General features: G+C 48.5%; 1 protein-coding gene across 6 annotated transcripts in view; it reads right to left on the bottom strand.

Moving 5' to 3' along the window:
• Positions 1-54: 54 nt before the first annotated feature.
• Dnah2 (dynein axonemal heavy chain 2) overlaps positions 55-11,497 on the bottom strand; it is a 121,417-nt gene continuing 109,974 nt past the window's right edge. For 2 of the 6 annotated variants that reach the window (XM_076936524.1, XM_076936528.1), the window contains exons 75-87: positions 10,525-10,711; positions 10,239-10,387; positions 9,949-10,132; positions 9,195-9,385; positions 3,366-3,557; positions 3,007-3,191; positions 2,485-2,713; positions 2,259-2,410; positions 1,993-2,107; positions 981-1,157; positions 818-892; positions 522-672; positions 55-396 (exon numbers count right to left, since the gene is read on the bottom strand). In XM_076936524.1, coding sequence (XP_076792639.1) covers positions 242-396; positions 522-672; positions 818-892; positions 981-1,157; positions 1,993-2,107; positions 2,259-2,410; positions 2,485-2,713; positions 3,007-3,191; positions 3,366-3,557; positions 9,195-9,385; positions 9,949-10,132; positions 10,239-10,387; positions 10,525-10,711 — 2,142 coding nt within the window. In that variant the 3' untranslated portion in view covers positions 55-241. Of the gene's footprint in view, positions 397-521; positions 673-817; positions 893-980; positions 1,158-1,467; positions 2,108-2,258; positions 2,411-2,484; positions 2,714-3,006; positions 3,192-3,365; positions 3,558-9,194; positions 9,386-9,948; positions 10,133-10,238; positions 10,388-10,524; positions 10,712-11,497 lie in introns of those variants that run through there. The other 4 variants (XM_076936526.1, XM_076936525.1, XM_076936527.1 and 1 more) reach the window with 4 other exon arrangements.

Raw genomic sequence — 11,497 nt, 5'->3', positions numbered from 1 at the left:
CCTCCACCCACAACACACACTCAAACACCATCATTCCATTGAGAGACTTGGGGCTTGTTTTTGCACGTGTTTTACTGCGCTGAGTTCCAATACAAGTCTTCCACCTTTACCGCCAGCACCACTAGGTACCGTCAGGGCATCATTAGATGCTGGATTCAGCTAAGATCAAAGCCTGGGAATTCCAGCTTTAGTTCAAGGTCCTAAGGCTTCAGACCCCTCTCAAACAGGAAAAAAGGGTTCGTCAGTTGTCCAGGCTCATCAGTAGAGCAGTGCCCCTCTTAATCCAGTGATCAGATGTCATGGCTCCAGATCGGAGATCGATGCCTATGACAAAGGAGGCTCGATCTGCGCTGCCTGCCCGGTTGGGATAATAATAGCAGGGACAGGAGTACATGCCTACGGGAGAAGAAAAGAAGTCAGATTCTGGAGCCTGGAAGATCAGAGCAGGTGCATTTGAGGACTGGAGCAGAGAGGGTGGATTAAGTATCCAAACAAGGGATGGGAAGGAGACAGTTTCCCACCCTTGGCACTTTTCTTTCGGCTCTCTGCTGGACGGAAGTGGATGGTGGGCATGAGGCAGACCAGCTGCATGGGCTCGGCCTCCACTAAACAAGAGTTCTTTCGGTCCCAGCCAGCACCCTCCAAGTACAGGCCCCGAACCCAGACGCCATCCTGGAGAGAGACCGAGACCGAGTTGGGGGAAAGACCCTAAGTTGACAATACCTTTGACCTAATTCCTCTGTTCTCTTCTCCCCAATTAACTTCCCACTTTTTTCTTCCATTTCCCTCCTCATCCCGAGCTCATCCACCTCCCCACCTTGGGTGGATACACCAGGTTGCTGTCGTCCACAGTGGAAACTATAAACTCCCAAGAGAGGCTGTCCACTGAAATCTGTGGATTGAAGGCGACAGTGAAGAAGGCCCCCAAGGAAGAGAACCAATACATGTTCCTAGGCTGCCTCCCGGCTCAGGACACTCACGTTGTTTTGGCGAGCTGCAGACTGCAGTACCGCAGTGAGGAAACCAGTAGGAAAAGTGAAGCCAGAAAGCCAGAAGAGTACCGGAGGGCGGGCTCTGCTGGCCCACGTTTCAAACTGTTCCACGCGCACAGCCAGGTCCCGGGTCCACGCTGCCAAGGGCTTTTGTGAAGGATATACCTGAGACAGGAGGAAGTGCATGTGTGCCTTGTTTGTAATGCTTTCCCCTAAGTATTAAGAACAGCTGGGGCACCAGCCGCTAGGCGACTACTGTTGGCCAAAGCTCTCCAAAAGTTAACTCGGGGTGGGGGTGGGGAAGCATAAAATAGCAACTACTTAAAAGATTATCCTTCATCCAAAATGCACGGGGCCAGAAGAGTTTCAGATTTCTCATGGGTTTTTTCTTTTCTTCTTCTTCTTCTTTTTTTTTTTTAAGAAGTATGTATTTGTTTTATGTATATGAGTACACTGTAGCTGTCTTCAGACATACCAGAAGAGAGCAGAAGATCTCATTACAGATGGTTGTGAGCCACCATGTAGTTGCTGGGAATTGAACTCAGGACCTCTGGAAGAGCAGTCTGTGCTCGTAACCACCAAGCCATCTCTCCAGCCTTCTCATGGGTCTTTCACAGTGTGCGTGGAATATTTGCATAGACTATTGGTTGAGGCTCCCTCATTTGAAAATTAATAATCTGAAACCTTTGAGCATTGTGTTTGGCGCTCAGAAAGTTTCATATTTCTGACTTTTCAATGAGGGATGCTTGCTCTGCAGTGACCAGGTACTTATTGAGTACCACGCACAGTAGTTGAGGAGGGGGTATCCTCGAAATATCCTTGCAGAAATTAATGTGACTACATCTGTTAAGGTCTGTAGGCAGTGAAGGGCAGAGCCAGATCTCAACACCTTGAATCTATCTGGATTGGAACCCCAGGGTCTTTGAAGTCTGCTATATGCCTCCTGAGACTGAAGTGAAGAGAAGGTTCAGGGTTAGGATTGACAGGGGTGGGAGCTTGCCTTTCCCCAGAGCGGGGGGACATGAGCATCAAATATGCAATTGAAAATCTCTTCCAGGCTTGTAGACATGACGATGAGGCCCTGGATGCCCTTCTCTAAGTCTGTCAGTGAGAACCTGGGTAGATGGAGGTGGGTAGTGGTAGACCATTAAAGAGCTGCAGGCCTGGGAGAACCATCCCAACCATGAGCCGGGGGTGGGGGGGTGGGGGGGTGGAGGGGGGGTTCTCCTTCCCCTCCCACGTTCTACAGTGTTCCTCCCGTCATACAAGATGGTTTTCATCAGTTTGTTATATCTCTGGATCTCCTGCAGGAGGACCACATTGAGTGGGGAAGGGTCAAGAGCCAGCAACTTCCGGGTCCCCTCATAGTCGATCATCTCAGGAATCTTCTGCTTCACATCAGCAGCCAACTCTAGGACCTAGGGAGGCAGAAGCTCAGGACTAGGCTGCCCTTCCTCAACATGCCCTTCCCCAGAACATCCTCTCTTCCTACCTTCTCTTCTCGGCTCTGACCGCCAATCCTGGTGGGTGTGATTTGGGGTTGCAGGGAAAGCAGAGTCTCAAAGAGAGTTCGGGCCTCGGTGATCTGGGAGGCCACGTCAGCATTGGGGTGCTGGCCAAAGGCCTCAGGGGGGTCCATACTAGGCAGCATGCTGATATATTCTTTGTAGGAGGCTAAGCTCCCATCCTTCGGGATGTAGTAAGTGTCCAGTACAGACAACCTGGGCAGCCACAGCAGAGAATCAGCAGACTGCAGGCCCTGAGCTTCCCTGCAAAGCCTAGACCCCAGTCTCAGTGCAGCCCCATTTGTCCAGCTCATGGCCCCAGCTCATGCTGCCTCCCGATTTCACAAATTCCATTCCTTTCAACCTCATAGTCTCTGTGCACAGGGGCGCACGTGCACATGTGCGCACACACATACAATGCTTAGCCCTGGCCCCTGGTCTGTTTGTACCCTTTCACTCCTTACTCAGTGTAACCCCCGTCTCACCGCAGTGTTACCCCGCTCCCTCACCGGTAGGAGGGAGTTGTCAGGCTCAGGTCACAGAAATAATCATTGATATAGGTGGTGAGCAGACGCCGATCCCAGTCATCCGTGACGTGTCCCCCATAGTTGACACCAGCAATGAGGTATTTGAGAGCATCCCAGGGCGTCTCCTCATACTCATCCAGATAGAGGCTCAGCAGGTTCTCTGACACCTGTGTGCAGCCCAAGCCCCCAAGACATACAGTTATGGGGAGAATTCTCCTGGTGGGGGTTTAACATCAGCTTCCTGGCAGCCAATATTCCCACAAAGGAGCCATGGGCATGAAGTACAAGAAGAAAGGGCTGGTCCAGGAGACCCCCCCACCTCAACCCCGGTTAGCACAAACCTCAAAATCAGAGTCATTGAAGCCATAAATAATATTCCAGCCAAGCTGTAAAAATTTTTTGCGCTCCAGTAATATGGAGTGGAAGAAGCAGAGTGCAAACAGCAGCTTCTTATACTTGGCAGGCTTGGAGCAGCGCGTAAACTGTGCCTCTGTCATCAGTTGGTACAGACGCGTCATGTTGGCCTTTAGACCCTGAGGACAAGGAACTACAGGGTGATGTTTGTCATGCTCAACCCTGCCACCAGCAACATCATATGGGGGCAGCTGTGGAGGAGGCTCTGCACAAAGGCCCTGGCTGTAGGAATGAAAGGAACTGAACAGGACCAGCCTCTGCTCTGCATCCCCAGACAGATGCTCATTCACAGGGTGGGTACCTTTCTACACTGAGCGTGTATGCCATGCCACTAGTAATCCTATGTTCTCCATCATCATCCTTGTCATCATTTATTTAGGGGGAGCTAGTACTGGACGCTGAACCTTGGGCTTCAGCATGTGAGGCATAATGACTCTGCCACTGAGCCACACCTCAGCCCTCCCCCCCCTCCTGTTTTGGAGACAAGTTCTCATTGTGTAGCTCTGACTGGTCTGGAATTGCTACATAGACCAGGTGGACCTGGAACTCAGAGGTGTCTTCCTGCCTTCTTGACAGTACTAGGATTACAGATGTGCGCTACAGAACCAGCCCTTCCTCCACGTTAAACTCTCTCATTGTTACTTGTTTTATTTCAATGTTGGGGATTAGATCTCAAAGACTCGTTTGTGCCAGAAAAATATTCTACCACTGAGCTTAACTGCCTGTCTATTGCAACTGAGGGGAATACATACATACACACAACATACATACATACACACAACATACATACATATACACACAACATACATACATACATACAACATACATACATATACACACATACATACACACACTCATACAGACATATATACATACATATACATACACACACACATACATACATATATACATATATGGAATTGTGAAATTGCAAGTATGGGGGTACCCTTGGGAAACCAAAATAGGATCATGGGCTCCAGGCCAGCCTGGGCTACATAGCAAAAGGAGAAAAGGAAAGGAAAAAAGCAAACAAAAAGGCAGAAGGTGTGGCAGTATATACCTTAATCCTAGCACTCAAGAGGCAGGTGGATCTCTCTGAGTTTGAGGCCAGCCTGGTCTACAAAGTAAGTTCCAGGACAGCCAGGGCTACACAGAGACACCTAGTCTCAAAAAATAAAAATAGAAAAAAGATGAACCAAGCTGGGCAGTGGTGGCGCACGCCTTTAATCCCAGCACTTGGGAGGCAGAGGCAGGCAGATTTCTGAGTTCGAGGCCAGCCTGGTCTACAGAGTGAGTTCCAGGACAGCCAGGGCTATACAGAGAAACCCTGTCTCAGAAAAACCCCCCCAAAAAAAATGAAAGAAAAAAGATAAAACATACCACTGGCGAGATTAGGATGTATATTAGGACCACAGTGTATGAGGTACAGCACTTAGTGGGAACAGAGATCATATGGTATAGTGATATTTGTGACACATTATTTTGTGTTGAAATTATTAAGAAAATTACACTATTCAAACAATGGCTTCTGGGTCTGGAGAGGTGGCAAGACTGAGAAAACACCCTTCAAAGAAAATACCAACGTTGTTTTTTATGTATTTTTTCAAAGTGAAATCATTTTAAAAAGATTTGTTCGTTTTGTATGTGAATGTTTTGCCTGTGTGTGTGATGTGCACCACGTGCATGCTTGGTTCTGCGAAAGTCAGAAGCAGCTTTAGATGTCCTGGAACTGGGGTTAGGATGCTGTGAGCACGTGGGCCGTGGGGATTGAGCCAGGTCCTCTGCAAGTGCTCTCAGCTACAGAGTCATCTCTCCAGCCCCTAGTTTGCCTTCCCACTTCCTCCTCCTCTTTCTCCTCCTCCTCCTCTTCCTCTTCTTCCTCTGGCTTTTTGAGACAGGGTTTCACTGTGTGGCTCTGGCTGTTCTAGAACTCTCTCTGTAGACCAGGCTGGTGTTGAAATCTGCCCACCTCTGCCTCCCAAGTGCTGGGATCAAAGGCCAATACCACCTGGCTTTTTTTTTTTTTTTTTTTTTTTTTTCAATTTTTATTTATCTTATTTTACTTTTGGGACAGGGTTTCACTGTGTAGCCTTGACTGTCCTTGAGTGTCCTAAAGGCACTCTTTAGACCAGGCTGGCTCTGAACATTTAGAGATCCACCTGCTTCTGTCTCCTAAATGCTGAGACTAAGGTGTGAGCTACCACCACCTGGCTTATTTTTGTTTAAGACAGTCTTTCGTAACTTAGGCTGGCTTTGAATGTATAGAATGGGTGCTAGGGTTATAAGTATTCCACAAGCACACATAAACCTGGATTACATGGTAGTGCCTGCCTGGGATCCCAGCACTCAGGAAGTGGAGGCAGGAAAATCAGGAAGTCAGGCCATTTTCAAAGATGGGTTTTGGGGTGTGGAAGTCAGAGGACACTTTATGGGAGCTGGTTCTCCACATCCACCATGTCGACCCAAGGCAATAAATTTAGGTTGGGCAGCAAATGCCTTTTCCTACTAACTCATCTCACGTGCTCCAGTCATCCAGCTCCAACAGATAAACCCTGAACTACTCTCACTCACTAGGCTTGCAGATGGTGGAAGGGCCCACATCTGCAGCAAAGAAGCCTTCTTGGAAATCGCTCATAGGCTTAGCTACGGGATGCGGCCCAAGAAATGATTTGTCAAAGACAAGGGGCCAATAAGATGGTTCAGTGGGTAAAGGGGCTTGGCACCAAGTTGACGACATGAATTCAATCTTGGCACACAGAGTGGCAGTTAAAAGCTGACTCTTGCACTGTCAATGTCTTCTGTCTCCTGTCCCTCCCTCCCTTCCTCCCTCCCTCCCTCCCTGCCTGCCTCCCTCCCTCTCTCTCCCCCTCCCCCTACACAGTAAGTAAACATACATACATACATACATACATACATACATACATACATACATAAATGATACCAAGGTTCTGGGTTCAATTCCCAATCTCATTCATAAAAAGGGAGGCAGGACTTTTGTTATATTAGTGACAGATTTATGGGATGTTTGACATTTTGAAAACATGTACAGAATACTTTTGTTTTGTTTTTGAGACAAGGTTACTCTTTAGCCCTGGCTGTCCTAGACTTCCTTTGTAGACCAGGCTGGTCTCAAACTCACAGAGATCCACCTGCCTCTGCCTCCAAATGAATGCTGTAATCAAAGGCCTCTGCCCTGCCCCAAATGATTGCAAGGATCAAATGTGTGTGCCACCTCCCAGGCTTTCAGAATACCTTTTGTTGTTTGTTTTTTGTTTTTTCAAGACAGGGTTTCTCAGTGTAGCCCTGGCTGTCCTAGAACTCTGTAGACCAGGCTGTCCTGGAACTCAGAAATCCTCCTGCCTCTGCCTCCCAAGTGCTGGGATTAAAGGTGTGCGCCACCACTGCCCGGTGGCTCAGAATATTTTTAATGGCAGAAAAGAAGTGTAAAACAGCCAGGCATAAAGGCACACCCTAGGAGGGCACATTCCTGACAGAGGCAGGGGGGGTCAGGCATTCAAGATTATCACTGATTACACAGTGAGTTCAAGGCCAGCCTGGACTATATGAGACCTGCCTTATTTTAAAATAAAAAGGTCAATTTTACATTTCTTCCCTGTGCTAGAGGTGGGATCCAGAGCCTCATACGTGCTTGACAACTATTTTAACACTAAACGTGTGAAAAAAAATATAGCTTTACCCACGGCAAAGGTGGGATGATAACCTAGTGAACAAAGACACCAATGCCTTCTTGTGGGAATTCAGAGGCTCATACAGCAGGTAAAAACGCTTCCTCAGGAGGCGATGCAGCCCTAGACCTGAGCTTGGGGGCTGGAGGTGAAACCAGGAAAAGAACTTTTCCCCATAAAGCACCAGTGGCAATGGAGAATGAGAAAGATGAACCAAGGACTCGCTCCTGAGATATATAAAAAAAAAAAAAAAAAAAAAAAACAGCGTTAATAAAAGAGGCGGGGCCAGGCCAGGTGGGGGTGGTGCACACCTTTAGTCCTAGTATTCGGGGAGGCAGATGGCCCAGAAGGGACAGGATAAGGAAAAGTTCCCAAGTATGTTCAAATAGAATTTGTTGTGTACATCTTAAAGAGTGGCCTCAATGTGTGGATTTTGTATTTAAAAAAAAAATTTTTTTTTTTTTTCGAGACAGGGTTTCTCTGTGTAGCCCTGCCTGTCCTGGAACTCACTCTGTAGACCAGGCTGGCCTTGAACTCACAGAGATCCACCTGCCTCTGTCTCCCACGGGCAGGGATTAAAGGCGTGCGCCTGGGCCTGGCTCTTGTTTGAGATCGTTAGCAATCCTTCTTTTTATTTGATGTGTATGTTTGTCTGTGCCACATATGCACACAGCACCCAAGGAAGCCAGAGAAGGGTAGTGGATCCCCCTGGGCTGGGGCGGTTGTGAGCTTCCCTGTGACTGCTGGGAAAGGAAAGGCAAATGGATGCTCTTAACCACTGGGCCATCTCTCAGACCTCTCTCGTTGTTTTTTTATAAACTGGTAAAAAAGAGATTTTGATCTTAACTACAAGCAAAAAGAAGCCACCAAAGTAAGCAAGCCAGGATGGCAGTGGCTTCACCCAGCTGTCATCCCAGCACCTAGGAGGCCAAGGTAAAATGATGGCAAGGTTGAGGCCAGGCTGGACCACACAGCAAAACCCACTCTCAAACAACCAACAACTGGATGTATAGCTCAGTAGCTCAGTAGTAAAATAAATGATCACAACAAACAAACACAAAACAGCCTTCCAAATAGCTTAAGTGTCCGGGGTGGGGGGGGGTGGGGGTCCTGTGGGTGTGGCAATGTAGTGACAAGAACAGATTTATTCCTTTGCTTGTTTATTGTTTTATCTGTTTATTTGGAGATAGGGCTTCACTGTGTAGCCCTGGCTGTCCTGGAACTCATCCTGTAAACCATGCTGGCCTCAGACTCAGGGATCCACCTGTCTCTGCCTCCTGAGCATTGTGTGTTGCCCCACCACCACCCAGCGATAAAAATGGGTTTTAAAAGGTCAGTGTTTATTGTATTTAATATCATTGTATTCAGCAGTGAACTTGTGAGATTAAAGACAAAATTCTCAAGAGAGCTGGAAGGAGAGTGAGGCTGAGGTCTAGGAGGCATGAACTTGTGCACAGAAAGGGGACAAGATGGCGGGGCTTTCCATGGCAAGAAGGGAAAACTTAGGAGGTCACGCTCCTAGGAGGCAGGGCTTTGCCCCAGGGTGGCTCTGCAGGACTAACTTACCTTTTGGGCCTCAGAGTACTACCTGCAAAGTAGGAGGAGCACCTCTTACCTGGTGTGGTGTGCGTGTGAAATGAGTTAATAAATGTGAAGGCGTTAGGAGGGAGCCTGGCACATAATAATCACTCAAGAAATGTTCTGTCGCCGGGCGGTGGTGGCGCACGCCTTTAATCCCAGCACTTGGGAGGCAGAGGCAGGCGGATTTCTGAGTTCGAGGCCAGCCTGGTCTACAGAGTGAGTTCCAGGACAGCCAGGGCTACACAGAGAAACCCTGTCTCGAAAAACCAAAAAAAAAAAAAAAAAAAAAAAAAAAAAAAAAAAAAAAAAAAAAAAAAAAAGAAATGTTCTGTCGTTGTGTTCTGGAAGTCTGACACCCAGAAGGGAGCTGGGGGTTTTAGGAAACCACCAAAGTCAGAGAAAGGTATGTTGCCATTAAGGCGTCGACCTTTCTTTGGTGCTGAGAGGTAAGCTGCAGCACAGGTGATCCCGGCTCTATGGTCACTATACCTTTGGTGGCTCTGTAGTCATCTTGATGCTGGCCTGCAGGATGGAGATTGGAAAGTCTGGGTGAGGGCTAGAGCTGAGCCACAGACGGAAGGAAGGATGAGGGTCCTCCACCTGCAGTTGCTCCACCAACTTGTCCAGATTAGGCATCCAAGACAGTGACAGGTGGCAGTTTGCTAGGAACACCCAGTGTCCTGCAAGGAAGTGAGCTGATATTAAATGCCCAATGTGTTTCTGGAATTTCTAGAAAAGCAGGAACCAAAATCATAGCAGTGAGGCTGGGGCTGGGAAGTTCTTGGGAAGCAGACAGTGAACAGGAAAGATGGACACTGTGCTGGCTAGTTTTATGTCAACTGACACACGCTAGGGCCATCAGAGAGGAGGGAGCCTCAACTGAGAAAATGCCCCCATAAGATCTGGCTGTAGGCAAGCTGGCAAAGTATTTTATTAATGATGGGTGGGGGAGGGCCTGGCCCATTGTGGATAGGGCCATCCATGGGCAGAATACTCCTGGGTTCTATGAGAAAGCAGGATGAGTAAGCCATGATGAACAAGCCAGTAAGCAGCACCCCTCCATGGGCTTCTGCTTCAGCTCCTGCCTCCAGGTTCCTGCCTGCTTGAGTTCCTGCCCTCAGTGCTTTTGATTATAATATATATTTTACTCACAGTTATATGGAACTTCCCAACCCTCCCCAAGTTGCTTTCAGCCAGAGTGTTTCATCACAACAACAGTGACCTAACCAAGAGGGATACTAACCTTGATTCACACCCTCTCGAAGGAGCCGAGCAGCAATGGGGGCCTGGCCCTGGCCCAGGGACAGGGCATGGAATCGGTGGGCCATGCCTGTGTGCTCTGCCAGCTGAAGCAGAGCGCTGGTGGGGTCCACACCGGGGGACAGGATGAATACTAGTGGGGACCGCGGAGTAGAGTCCTCCATCACCTGGAAGCACAGGGGTGGTGTCAGGACCGAGGGGAGGGAAGCTCCGGCAGGGTGTGGAGAGGCAGGGGCAGCTGGGCTGCGTGGGCAAGAAGGCGGAGCCACGGACCGCTTTCATGTTTAGCACAGGTGGTTCAATGAATCGAGAGCCAAGGTTGGACACAATGAAGGAAGTAACACAGAACGCCACGCGGTCCTGACGCAGGGAGCGCACAATCAGCATCCGCTGCATCTCATTACAGGCATTCTCCCACTCGCCTGCCGAGGAGAGAACAGCGGCCTCAGAGTGGAGTCTGGAAGGAATCTTCAGGGGCTGCATTTGTGCAGGGGTGGGGTGGATAAAAGGAAGGGAAAACAGGCTTCAAAGAGGCAGAGGCTGGCAGCCCAGCACCTACCTGGCAGCATGGCCTTCTCCGGGGAAGAGTTGGTATACCACAGGTGCCAATCCCTTGGGTACTGCTCAAAGGAGTTCATGAGCCCATGGAAGTTGGTCAGTTTGTCCAGCTCTGTGATGTTATCCCAGTAGGCATCTGCCAGCCAGCTAGTACATGGGTTGTCCATTTGGCCCTCCCGATCCAGAACCTTGGGGAAGAGAGACGAGATGCCTGGAACCCTCAAAAGGAGAGTTCCTAAAATAAAGCAAAACAACAAGAAAAAAGGCAACTGATCTGGTCACCTCACACACGAAAGCATGCACGAATGCACGCACGCACGTATGTGTGGGTGTACATGTGCTGTTACTGAAGAATGAAAAATTATAAAAATCATTTTTATAGAATATGTACATATATAGATGCCTCTTAAGTTCTTTTAGGGACATGGAAAATTTTCTCTGAAACAAGCCAGGCCAGTTCCAGGAACTGGCTGTAAGGAGTGAAAGTCATTCAGGTGGTAAAAACACAATGACAGGACTGTGGCTTTACAGCTGGAGCTAGTGAGAATAAATAGTTGATAAATGACAAGGTAGGGCAGTGACTTGGTGAAACCACATTTTTGAGAAAATGATTGTACTGGGTAATTTCAATGGCCATTAACCTTTCAGGGTGGGTTTCTTTGGAATGTATCACTATTCTCATGTTATGTATCCTTGGCAACCTCTTACCCCCTCCCCACTCCCCTGGTTTGTGGTTTTGCTCTTTAAAAGACCCCGGTACCCATCACTCAGGGCCAAAAACCCTGCTCTTGGAGCTAAAAAGCTTGTCGTTTTTGACCGCCGGCTCCTCCCCTAATAAACCTCTGCTGATTGCATCCAGGTATGGTTTCTTGTGATTTTTGGGTGGTCGAGATTCCGGAGGCTTGAGGAAGGGTCTCCCGAGTATGGGGGTCTTCATTACTAAAACACCTCATAGCAAGCATGGTGCCTGTGAC

The sequence above is a fragment of the Arvicanthis niloticus genome, chromosome 6, assembly GCF_011762505.2.
Source record: "Arvicanthis niloticus isolate mArvNil1 chromosome 6, mArvNil1.pat.X, whole genome shotgun sequence".
NCBI lineage: Eukaryota > Metazoa > Chordata > Mammalia > Rodentia > Muridae > Arvicanthis > Arvicanthis niloticus.
Note: the sequence above shows the minus strand (reverse complement) of the source record. Positions and strands in the feature narration are given on the sequence as shown.